We start from the raw sequence: 13,621 nt of genomic DNA on the forward strand, positions 1-13,621 counted from the left end.
AGTTTAATATCACATTTTCTATTCACAACTAATCTTAATGAAATTTCATACAGGACGCAAAGATGATTTTGTTCCTTATTTTGGTTATGTACATTGTATTGAATTACTTTGTATTAGATAAACTTGATCTTATATTAGATTCGGACCTGTTTTTGAATTTACTATTATGTATCTAGTTCATTTTAGTTCAGCTAGATTTTTATGTTGTTTGTGATGTGTTGTACGTTTGTTATGTGTTGTGATTTTATTATGTTGTAATTGTTGATGTGTAGTGAGTTTATTGTGAGTTTTGTTATTAACTATTATGAGTTTAGTGTGAAAATCATCACTTGTGATATATGGTTGGAGTAATTTAGATTTATATGTAAACAGGGAAATAGAAAAAATACATTAGCAATGGACGTTTGACTTTCCGTTGCTAAAAGCGATGGATTTTTTTTCAACCATCACTATTAGCGACGGATTTTTCAAATATCCATTGCTATTAGCAGTAGAAGGTCAAATGTCTGTCGCTACTATCACGGTTGCGATGCCTTTACGATACGTTTGATACATAAAATAAGAGAATAACGACTGAAAATTTAAATATCCGTCGCTATTAGCGAGAGATATTTAGATTGTCCGTTGCTAATAGCAACAGAAATTTAAATATCCATCTCTCATAGCGACGGATGTCTATAGTGATGAATATTTAAATTTTCCGTCGTAAATATTTTAATAGAGATTTTGCCTCAGTTTGGCTAATATCATTAGAAATTTAGGCATCCGTCGCTATATATAGCGATGAAAATATAAATATTCGTCGTTACAATATCAACAACTGAAATGTGCGCAATGGGACGTTTTCGTCATAATTCTGTCTTAATATGTATTTAACGATAGAATAGCGACCAATAATTTCTGTCTCTATTTCTTGTAATTTTTATAGTTATAAAAATTAAGGTTTCTTTTAGTTTGCCATGCACCATACATGAAACCTGATTCGTTGATATACGTAATTAATTTCCAAATACAAAGCACGTGAATTATGAGATCGATAAAGACATACAAATTTAGGTTTCTTTTAGTTGGCCATGAATCATGATTCGTTGGTATATGTTAATTTTCTAATACAAAGCACGTGTATGATGAGATCTATAATGATATACAAATTTAGGTTTCACGTGTATGATGAGATCTATAATGATATACAAATTTAGGTTTCTTTTATTTGGCCATGAAGCCTGATTCGTTGACATTTTCTAATACAAGATTCGGTGTGAACGTCTTGCATTCCTTCCCACGCATGCAATTGTTGAATTTTATTTATCCTTTTTATTCAAAGATAAAACAACCGACAAAAGAGAAAAAGAATGTTTCTCCATAAATTGGCGGCTTTAACCTGGAGATCACCTCATCCATATTTTTTTTTTAATTAAGAGTTGGATTATATAAAATTATGATATTACGATTCGATCATAATTGACTCTTTAGATTCATCATTTTCTTAGGTCATAGGTTATAGTTTAAATCGGGATAGAAGTCGGAGATCATCAAAAGATCACCTCTGCTTGACGACCAACAATTTGGTTACTTGGCCACCATCGACGGCCTTCGGGCGGTATATAATAATCTGTCCCGATTCAAATTATAATCTAAGAGGATGATAAATTTAAAAAAAGATCACAATCAATTATGATCGAATCGTCACTACGATCCGACCATAATTTTATACGAGCCATCCTTAGTCCACATCTGGTCCCTCACTTCAATTAAAACAGCTAATAGTCTGCGTTGACGTCACGTTGCTTTCCCACGAACATGAATTAATAAAGAAGAAAACTTTCGTACGTGCATCTCGAACTGTGATAATTGGTCAATATTGCGTTTGTTTCAAAAATTTTAGGGTCAATTCTGAATAAATATAAAATATATATTTCATGAGATCTCATCTTTCTGAGTAAAAAACTGCTATGTTAAATAAAATGTCCTCGTAATCTATCTATTATTTTACTGCGGGGTCAATATTCCTTCAAGAAAACGATATGAGTGAGGTTGGCCAACAGTCGCTCGTACAATTCGCTAGTTTCAGCCTTTAAATATATGCCAATACTCTTCTCATAGCTAGGACTGCAATTCGATCGGCAACGTAACCTAATGGCTGCTGATCAAAACCAAGTGCTTCCTGAGTCCGGCCGGATGGCTAGGGCTTGGGATCGACTGGTTGAGTTTGGAGTAGGAATGAGATCGAAAGTGATAGTGTTTGCAGAGAAGGTTTGGAGAATGGGTGCAGACGATCCGAGGAAGGCCATTCACGCTGTTAAAGTAGGGGTCGCTCTCTCTCTCGTCTCGCTCTTTTACTACACCCGCCCCTTCTATGATAAATTCGGCAGCAACACCATGTGGGCGGTGATGACCGTCGTTGTGGTCTTCGAGTACACTGTCGGTGAGTACAACGACTAAGAGAAGTGATTTCCATTTAATTTGTTATCCTAGCTAGTTTTTACTAGTAGATCGCCTTTAATTTTATATAATGCATGAGTGCAGGTGGTTGCTTGTACAAGGTAATCAACAGAGGAATAGCCACGCTCGGTGGCGGCAGTCTTGCACTGGCCGCCCACTGGATGGCAGCCAAGTCAGGGCCAAAGACGGAGCCAGTAATTCTCGGTGCCTCAGTGTTCCTTTTAGGTAAGTAAAATTAATGAATCTATGTACGTAGGCATGGCTCGTGTGGACCGATGTCTATTTACTAATTCGACCTTATTTATAATGATCTTTAAATCGTTGTGTGTATCAGCTATAGCTGCGACATTTTTCAGGTTCATGCCAACTGTAAAGGCACGGTTCGACTACGGCGTCACCATATTCATCCTCACCTTTAGCTTGGTGGCCTTATCGGGCTACCGCGTCGATGATCTGACGGACTTAACAACGGAACGCATATCCACCATCGGAATTGGCATTGCAATCACAGTCTCTGTTTGCATATTTATTTTCCCCGTTTGGTCTGGCCAAGAGCTCCATTTTCTCATTTCTAGAAATTTGGCGAAGCTTGCTGAGTCCTTAGAAGGTATACATCTTCCATCCCCTCATTCATTCATTAATTCATAAATTTGAATGTTTGAATTGAGAAGTGTCTTCGAATCAATGTGAATCATTAATTATTGACAGGAGGGCTAGAAGATTACTTTCCCAAGAACGGTGACAGTATAGACAGGACAGAATCAGCTTCTAAGAGGTCACATCGCTACAAGTGTGTGCTGGACTCGAAATCATCGGAGGATTCATTGGCGAGTTTGGCGAGATGGGAACCGGCACACGGATGGTTTAAATTTAGGCACCCATGGCAGCAATATAGCAAGGTGGGAGCTGCTATTAGGCATTGCGCCTACTGTGTAGAAGCAATGCATGGGTGCGTTAACTCAGAGACGATTAAGGTGATTAATCAATTAAGAAACTCATTAGTTAATTCAGCTGCGGCGACTCCATTATTTGAAATAAAAAATTATATTAAACCATATACTGATTCGATGTCAGAGATCACCAGAATGCTGGGATAAACATCTGAGAGATGCTTGCATGAAACTGAACTCAGACTCCTCCAAGGTCTTAAAGGAACTATCGAGTTCCGTAAAAACGACGAAGAAGTCTCCTAGCGTCGATTTATTGGTTGGGGAGATGAAAAATTCAGTGGAAGAGCTTCAGCTTTCTTTGTCATCATTGGCCGAGGCATCAACACAGCCAAGACCAGCAGAGTCAAGTGAACTAGAGAACGAGAACAGCAGCGACGTCGACGAGTGTGACGTGGCTGTTGTATTAATGCCTCTAACAGAAGCCATGGCAGTTGTGACGATGGCATCGTTGCTCATCGAGATATCGGCGAGGATCGAAGGAGTCGTCGAGGTAGTGGCTGCCCTCGCAGAGCTTGCATGCTTTAAGCCAATCGGAGACGACAAGTCCCGTTCAAAAGTGCAGGCTGAAGAGCAAGAGGTGAAACCCCTCCATCAAGTCTGATAGACACAAGGCGGTGCACGAGATAATAAAAGTTTATCTAGCGAGAGTTTAATTTCTCCTCCGTAAACATGAGTGTCAGCATATACTCCCAAATTTATTATTTATTTTTAGACCAATTGTTCAATTATTAACTTATATGCTTATTGATACGATCGTAATGAACAGATCCAAGATGATGTGACGGTTAAAGTCAAGATAATATAGTAGTTAAAGTGAAGGAAAGAGTATTCCCTCACTTGGCTTGGTTGTGCATCCAACGTTAAGTCTAGCCCGACCTAGTTGCAAGTTAGGCGAGATGAGGTCGATCGGCCCTTGGGCTGGTCAAGCATAAGAAGTTCTAACATTTTACCCTTTAACTAAAAATATAGCATGCCCGACTTGATCTAAAGATGGCCGACCTTACAAGCCGGCCAAAACATCTGACCCACCCTGCAATCAATCAGTCATATGTATGGTCAGAATAAGGGTCAGCCTCCACGAACCTTATAAATCTCTCTATGCACACAAGGCTGGCCGGGCTTTAAAGTGCTTAGCTTTATATATTGATTCTCAAATTGATGCCCCTGGCCAGATACAAAGCCGACTAAGCTTAAAGCACTTAGTTTCATATTGATTCCCAAATGAATTTTCACCACACAGTTCGTCACATGGTTTCGCGAACGGATTTACACCACGCCCAAAGCATCATATCATTTTTCGAACGGATCGCTAAGACTATAGGCCGACCAAGATATATTTAGTCAACAACATGAGCAAAGAATCCTAACAACCTATCAGAATAACAATTACTATCTATTAGGGAATATTCTTCTGAAATCTTTTTCAATTACTGTGTCTCTCATCAACGGACCACTTATAATAGTATATTTCTTCAACAACCTCTGTAATGATATAAGTTATAAGTGACAAAAGAAGTATGCATATGGGTAAATGAAAGATTTCTTGGACAATTATTGCACATTTCCAAGGTTGTACATTCTCCATTACCCCATCAAACTCTAACATCACTAGTCACCGCATGATCGTGGAGGTTATGAGAGGTGGTATATAAAAGGAGGGTCCTCTCTGTTGGAAAGGTACGTTCTCTGAACATCTGATACTTATTCTTGTATACACGTTCTTTATTGCTCTTCATTCACTCGTCTGGGAAGATACTGACTTGAGTGTCAGAAGGCCTTCGATAGGGACTCTCCCCTGGTTTCTAGGCGCTGACATTTTGTTGGCTTGTCTTTAGGGGTATTCATTTGGTTCGGTTCGGATTATTTGGGCGATTTGGTTCGAGTTATTCGGATTTTATAATTTTTTAAATCCAACCAAGAACCAAACCGAATTAACTATAAACCAAACCAAATTACTTGAAACTAATTCGGATTATTCGGTTCGGATACCAATTAACCCAATTTTCTTTTCATTTCAAATTTTCAATCTTCTTTAAATAAATAAACTCTAAATAATTTATATTTACAAATAAATAAGCTCTAAATTTCATAAAGTAGTTTCATTCAATATAAAAAAAACTTGCACATTCCAAAGATTATACTAAAAAAATTATAAAATATATATTAATTCCTTATTCGAGTTTCGGGCGGGTTATTCGGATGGGGGAGATAAATCCAAAACCAAACCATTAACCCAATTAATAATTTGGGTTAGTTCATTCAACCGACCTGAATTTTATTTAACCAAACTAAATAACTCGAATGTTATTTGGATTGGATGGGTAAATGGATTAACCCGAATAATGAACACCCCCACTTGTCTCCGTGCGCATAGGATTGAAAGGAAGCTTCTTCGAGGAGTGGAAAGTCTTCTCTCAGTCAACCACCAATCTATCGTGCCAACAGGTCATCTCTATAGTTTTCAGATATTATCACTCATATAAGTAGTTCTAATTAAAATTATTAGATAAGATACATTTTGGAAAATATATCAAAATAATAAAAAACTAAAGTAGTATAAATTATATATTGAATTTTAAAACATTATTATTTGTAATAAATTTTGAAAATATTTTAAAATAAAAAATAAATAAAGAATGAAGTGATATAAATTTCATGAGTTAAAAAGTAAATTATTTTTTATTAGACATAAATATAAAGATAATGAATTATTATTATTATTAAATTTTATTATATAATAATTTTGAAGTTTCAAAATGACTAAATTCATAAAATAGTATCAAAACTAGCTGAAATATTCAAGTAATAATTTTGGCTAAAAGTATTACATAGTGTGAAGACTAATTTTGGACATGGTGATGGACATACCTTTGAAGGTTAAGTTAGGTTCGACTCATAGAAATCTTAATACCATAAAATTGAACTCAAGTTTATGATTACTTTGTGTTATGTGTAGGTTTGGATCTTATGAATTTCGGATGTTGGATCCATTTACGCTTATGTTTCTTCTTGCTCTTCATCATGATAATTTAATGAGTCGCATATTAATTTTATGTATTTTAAATTTTTATTCTAGTTACATCTATGTTTTTCTTGCTTTCTAATAAGATGACTTAGTGAGTCATATGTTAAAATTTTATGTCTATGTTTCTTTTGGTTTTATCATGATAATATAATGAGGCATGTGTTAATCCTTTTATGTAATTTGGACTTGTTCTAGCTATGCCTATGTTTCTTGTGCTAAGTTATAATGGTATGGTGACCTTTCATCTAGCCATGACCTTTCACCTAGTCTTTTTAATGGATGCCCCTTCATCTAGCCATGACCTTTCATCTAGCCATGATCCTTCATCTAGCCATGACCCTTCACCTAGCCTTTTTAATGGATGACCCTTCATCTATCCATCTCTTTATATACCTTGGCCACCCCTTCATCTAGCCATGGTTGGTCTATAAATAGCTAAGACATTGTCTTCTAAAGGTACACTTGAATCCTTTGAAAACTTTCTGTCTAAGTGTTGCAGAAATTCATCTAAACTTCATCCACATTTTGTGCCCACATTTCATACAAGTTTCTGCCCAAGTTTTAATCAACAAGTGTAAGTTCAAGTCCTGTAACATTTCTATCAAAAATCGAAGAAGGTTTTGACCAGGTAAGTGGGATTTTCGTTTCAAATATAGCTACGATCTATGTTATCATTTCATTATTGATCATTTTATACTACTCATTTTATTTTTCTAAATTCCAAGATGCACTATTATGACTCAAGTTAAATATGGTAAAAGGAAATTTTTGAAAACATGCTAAGATATGACAAGTTATGACCCTGATATGGTGGGTAATAATAACCGATATGACCTCACCCTTTAGAGGAATTACATATAGGGGACTGATCAGTTAAAGAGAATTTTCAAAAACATGATAAGATATGACAAGTTATGGTCCTGATGCGGTGGATAATAATAACTGATATATAGCCTCACCCCTTAAAGGAATTACATATAGGGGACTGGTCAGTAATACCATGGAAAACAATATGATTAATAGTGCTATAAGTATATTTTTTCGATTAAGTTATGTCTCCATTATGAATTTAGAATATCTTGCTATGTTTTGTATTCTGTCGTTCTATGTTCGATCAACCCCACTTATTGAGTGTTTTCCCAAGCACTCACACCCCTTATTCCCATTCCCAGATAAAGATGAGGAACAAGTCGAGAAAGAGGAGCAAGAGACGTTTTGGGGCTGGTAATGAAGCCATGTCCAAGTGATTCTACCTTTTAGTTCATGTTATCTTTACTTGTACGCTTCTGTTTTTCACTTTTGAATTGTAAAGACAATAATTCCATATTATTATTGGTTTGGTATTCACTTTATGAGACTTGTTATTTTTGAGTATTTATATTTGCGAACAACGCCGGTGTCATGCGCCTAGGTCACAGGGTGCAACATTGAAGTGGTATCAGAGCCAAGTTTTAATTCGGTTGGGATGTTTTGTACTCAAATCTGACGAAGTTGGATTTTCGACAAATGGCTAGTGCCCTCCGAAATGGCCTAACTAGCAAAAATCATGATCCCTTAATCGTGATGCATGCTATTTTTCTACCGAATTTCATCGTTTAGGCCACCAAAATCATGTTTTTGCTATTTCAGGAAAGTTTCTGATTGCCTATAACTTCAAGTAGGAAAGTCAAAATTCGATTTCGTTAATCGATACTCCTCATTACTTAAGTAGTTATCTTTGAAATATCATGAACCATTTTGCTTATCCGATTTTAGGAAATGACCGACAGACCCGTCCAGAACAACCGTAACCCCAATTGCGCCAACCACAACAATAATAAAGATGCAAACCCTCCCCCAAGAGTTAGCTAAGACAAGAAGATTTAATGGCCATCGTTACCATCATAGCAACCACACTACAAGGGTTAGCGACCCGAAGTGCTAGCCAGAATCCCAACCTGCCACTAGAAGCCCAACCACGTGGCATTATGTACTACTATGAGTCTCTTCGGAAAAATAGAGCCCCAACGTTTGATGGCAACCCCAACCCAGAAGTTGGTCAAAACTGGCTTAAGAATATTGAGACTCAGCTTCGACTACTGGAAATCTCGGAGGTGTTTAAAGTGAATGTCGTGACGCCCTTCCTAGAAGATAAGGCACGCAAGTGGTGGGAAATCATTTCACCAGCAATGATTGAAGCTGGACCAATGACATGACAACAATTTAAAGAGATGTTCTTGAAGCAGTACTATCCGACTGAGTTCAGGTTATAGAAGCTGAGTGAATTTAAAAACTTTACTCAGGCTCCGAGTATGTCAGTAGTGGAGTACACCTCAAAGTTCAACTCACTCAGGACCTATGCCCCAACCATCATGGTAGATGACACTCTGAAGCTACATTGCTTCAAGAAGGGTTTCAGTAGCCGAATTCAATCATCATTAGCAGTCTACGAGCCAACTAACTTTGCTGATCTGATGGAAGCAGCCATTAGAGCTGAAATGGACATCAAACGACGTGAATATGAAGGCAAGAACAAGCGACCCCTCGCGAGTCAATCTTCCCCAAGTGAACAAAGGTTAAAACGGCTCAACCTATCAAGTCGCCAGCCCAAAGGACCCTCTTACACTTTGCTCTCCCAAAGCATTAAGCCATACCCCTACTTATAACTTTAGACATCTTGGTATGCCGTAGACTCTTCGGTGCATGCTTCAATTATGGGAAGATGGGGTATCGAATTATGGATTGTCGTGAACCTATGAAACAAGGGGTGGTATCAAATTCTGTTGCAGTCCAGAATAAACCAAAGGAGAATAAGCCCAATGCTCGGGTGTTCTCTATGACTCAAAAAGAGGTGGACAACGTAAGCGATGTGGTGGCAGGTACCATTCTAATCAACAAAATGACTGCCTATGTATTGTTTAACTATGGTACCACTCATTCTTTTATATCTAAAAGATTCATTATGAAGTTAGGACTCAGAGCTGAAATACTTAGTGAATCATATAGAGTGGTTATGCCCACTAATAAGGGCATCGAAACTCATAAGCTGCATCGAAGCTGTCAGGTCAGTATTGGTAATCATACATTCGAAGCTAATCTGATTCAACTAAACATGATTGAGTTTGATGCCATTCTTGGAATGGATTAGTTGGCCAAGAATCACGCATTAGTGGATTACCATAGGAAGAGCGTCAAACTTTGAACTTCAAGCCAAGAAGAAATCATCTACCATGGCAAGGCCAAGGAAAGGAGATTGCTCCTGTCCGCATCTCAGACTTGGAAAGCCATGAGGAGCAGTGATGGAATCTATCTAGTTATGATAAGTGAGGTGGAAGAGAAGATCGAGGCCAGGCTAGAAGAAATTCCAATCGTTCAAGAATTCCTAGATATATTTCCTGAGGAACTACCTGGCACCGTTCCTGACCGTGAAGTAGACTTTGAAATTAATTTGACACCAAGTGCGGTGCCAATATCGAAGGCACCCTATCGAATGGCCCTGACACAACTCAAAGAACTAAAAGAACAACTTCAAGAGTTGTTAAACAAAAAGCAAATCAGACTGAGCGCATCTCCGTGGGGATCCCCAGTTTTATTTGTGAAGAAGAAAGATAGAAGTATGAGATTGTGTATCGATTACTGGGAATTGAATAAATCACAATTAAGAATAAGTACCCCTTCCAAGGATAGACGACCCCTTCAACTAACTTAAAGGAGATACAGTGTTCTCCAAACTTGATTTAAGGTCAGACTATCACCAGCTGAAGGTCAAGGCCGAAGATATACTAAAGATGACTTTCAGAACCAGGTATGGACACTACAAGTTCATGGTAATGCCATTCGGCTTAACCAATGCCCTGGCAACATTCATGGATCTCATGAATAGAGTGTTTAGATTATATCTTGATACATTTGTGGTGGTATTTATCGACGACATTAGTGAAGAAGACCACAAAGAGCACCTTCGCCTTACCCTCCAGATACTGATAAAAAATAAACTATATGCAAAATTTAAGAAGTGTGAATTTTGGTTGAAAAGCGTCACCTTCTTGGGTCACATAATCTACAAAACAGGCATTTCTGTAGACCCCAAGAAAGTGGAAGCAATTTTAGATTGACCAAGACCAAAGATAGTAATAGAGATTCAAAGCTTTTTAGGGCTAGTTGGCTATTATCGAAAATTTGTTGAAGGATTTTCCTCGATAGCTATATCTCTTACCAAGCTCATACAAAAGAACTCCAAATTTAACTGGAGTGAAGAATGTGAGAAGAGTTTTGTAACATTAAAGACAAGGCTTGCATCTACACCAATATTAGTACTACTCGTAGAGGATAAGGACTTCACTATTTACAGTGATGCATCAAAATGAGGTCTGGGGTGCGTCCTTATGGAAGAGGGAAGGGTTATTGCTTATGCTTCACGACAACTAAAACCGTACGAGCAAAACTATCCAATGCATGACCTCGAACTAGCTGTAGTAGTATTCGCGCTAAAATTTGGAGACACTATCTATATGGAGCCAGGTGCGAAGTATTTACAGATCATCAGTTGTAAAATATGGCACCCAAATAATAATTAAATAATAAAATTATTTGACAGATAATCTTATTAAAACTTTTAGGAATTTTTAAAATTTTCTGAGAATTTTTCGGAGCTCGTATGACATATTTCGAGGGGATGAACTTATAGTCTCGAGAAAAGGCTGTTAGGAATATCCGGAAGTGAGAGTTGATTAAGGAATCAACTTAGGGTTTAATTGTACTAAACCTAAGTATTTTTTTTTATAAATACTCCTCCAACCCTAATTTTCCTACCCGACACCTCCTCCCCCTCTTCATCGTCGACCTTTACCGAGCCCTCACCACGCGACACTGCCGAACTCCTTTCTTCGCCATCGACCTCTCCTCCTCCGCCGAACTCCTTCCTTACCTCTCCCTCTCATGAGTTCCCGTGCCCTAGCTCTTACACCGCCGACCTCCCTCCTTCCCAAGTCTCGCGTTTCCCCTCACCAAACCGCCGCCTCTGTCCATAGTACGGGATCGCGCCAGCATTGCTCATCCCGGCATCGACCGAGCCTTCTTCCCTCTTCTCCTTGCGAGTTCCCACAACAACATCCCTCACACGGGCACCACAGCCAGCGATCTCTCCCTCACGGGAGCATCACAGCTGGTGATCTTTCTTCCTCGCACGAGCACCATAGACCATAGCCGACGATCTCATCTCTCTCGAGCCACAACCGCCGATCCTCTTCCCTCTGAGCCATGCCCTACCTATCCAGTAAGTAGTTTCCCTTGTAGTTATGGATTGGGTGATTTTGGTAGGTTAGTAGCAAGTTTGGCTGCTATCTATGCTTCAGCATAGGATTCGTTCGATTGCTGTTCCGGTTTTAGAAATGTTATTGCTTTCTTTTGGTGGATTGCTTTTCCCCTTGCTTGGCTTCGATTCATCTGGCTAATTGATATATGTTTTCCTCTCATTGCCTCCCGGAGGATTTCTATTGGTTGATCAGTTTTGGATGGAAGGGTTCGGATTTGATGAAATTCCTATTTTCCCAAGCTGATTGTGATGTAGGGGATAGATTTAGGAGGTTATAAATGGTTTCAATATTGTTCCTATACCTGTGAAATCTCAGTTTTGCTTTTAGTGCAGATTTAAGTGGGATGTTCTGTGTTTTTGGTTTGGTTTCTACCTTGGTGGCAGTTTCAGTTTCTTTTTTGACTAGATTTTCGGGTGTGGTACAGGATTCCGTGTTCTATTCTATGAAGGTTCCAGGTTTTGATAACTGATGTAGATAGTGATGCTAGGATTGGGTTAGATATGGTTTGAGAATTGGTATTAGCTATTTGATTCATATGAAGATAGCTAATTTGTGTACGTTGATGCAGGACTTTGATTCGAGACGGGCGTCTCGACATAGGATTTTTGGTCACGATCTTCTTTTAAGGCGGGTACTTCTTACTTTGACTCTTTAGTTCTTTGAACCTAGTGCATGAGCTATCTTTGGATAGACACTGCTTTTACCTTGACTCCACTCTTATTTTTCCTACGTTTGATACTTCCACTCGATCTTTGAGATATTCGTTTCCATATCTATATAGTCTCTCGTTGTTATTCATGATATGTAGCAGATACTAGATACCATGTTTGCATGTTTTGATTGTTGTTTATTTATGTTCCGTATTGAGCATGTTGACTTCATGTAGCATACCTAATTTCTGCTTATATTTGTATGATGACTGTTGTATCTTGTGCATCATATCATTTCACACATGTCAACGATAAATTCTCCCTTGTGGTCAAGAGAGTCGTTGACCAGGGCCGCATGCTCGGCCACTCGAGAGAGTGGTAACTGGAGCAGATGTCGCTTATCCTGTCGTACTTCCACTCGCTCACTCATAGGTAGTGATAGCAGGAGTTGCGAGCAGCAGGGACCCCTGCCACAGACGTAGCTAGTTAGCTACTATGCAACTGTCCCCTCGGCCACTCGAGAGAGTGGTAGCTGGAGTGGTGTACAGTCTGTCACTAACCCGACCTCTCGACTATACAGGAGTCATGGTGTAGAGAGGTGGGTGGGAGTGACCATCCATGCATACACTGTTGGTTTTATACTTGCTTTGGCTGCTGCTGTTTACATATATTGTTATTGCTTACTTATGCTGCTATGGTATACTTATGTTGCCATCACTTACTGTTGTTGTTCACTTATGCTGATATGCTTACTTATGTTGAGATATACACTCATTGTAGGTGTTTAGACACTAGCTTATTTATTGGAAAAAAATGGATGCATCTCACATATTACCCCTGTAGTTATAAATAGTACCGTAGCAGGTTTTTGCCACCCCTGACCTTCTATTACTTAGCCTAGGATATGGTTTCAGGTATGAGTATTTATTATGACTTTATTTTAGTATCTGTTATTCCTCCTATGAGACTGTATATCTTTGGCTCACTCTTTATTTATATAGTATGTTATGTTCATGCACTATCTTTCCTTTACCCGTTGAGTCCTATCACTCACCACCCCACAAAATGATTTTTCTTTCGCCAGGTAGTAGGTAGATGAATCAAAGATGCTTGGGAGAGTCCTGACTGCCAGTCCTGCATCACATTTGAGGACAATTTTCTTTTTGGACTTATTTCTATTTGGATGGTATATTGAATTTGCGTATTTGTTTTCTAACTAGTTGATGTGGATTTTAGAGTCTAGTCTGGTGATTTCAGGTA

At 38.4% G+C, this 13,621-nt stretch overlaps 1 protein-coding gene across 1 annotated transcript; it reads left to right on the forward strand.

Moving 5' to 3' along the window:
• The first annotated feature begins 2,136 nt into the window (after positions 1-2,136).
• Positions 2,137-3,993, forward strand: LOC122054910 (aluminum-activated malate transporter 10-like). Its single transcript, XM_042616326.1, has 5 exons — positions 2,137-2,425; positions 2,527-2,667; positions 2,777-3,049; positions 3,151-3,416; positions 3,517-3,993. Exons 1-5 carry the CDS (start codon positions 2,137-2,139, stop codon positions 3,991-3,993), a joined length of 1,446 nt encoding a protein of 481 aa, XP_042472260.1.
• The last annotated feature ends 9,628 nt before the right edge of the window (positions 3,994-13,621 follow it).

The sequence above is a fragment of the Zingiber officinale genome, chromosome 3B (assembly GCF_018446385.1).
Source record: "Zingiber officinale cultivar Zhangliang chromosome 3B, Zo_v1.1, whole genome shotgun sequence".
Lineage (NCBI taxonomy): Eukaryota > Viridiplantae > Streptophyta > Magnoliopsida > Zingiberales > Zingiberaceae > Zingiber > Zingiber officinale.

Coding starts and splice junctions, on each gene's coding strand:
- LOC122054910 (XM_042616326.1), top strand. CDS start 2,137: ATGGCTGCTGATCAAAACCAAGTGCTTCCTGAGTCCGGCCGGATGGCT. Junction 2,426..2,526: donor GGTCTTCGAGTACACTGTCG/GTGAGTACAACG, acceptor GCATGAGTGCAG/GTGGTTGCTTGTACAAGGTA. Junction 3,050..3,150: donor GCTTGCTGAGTCCTTAGAAG/GTATACATCTTC, acceptor AATTATTGACAG/GAGGGCTAGAAGATTACTTT.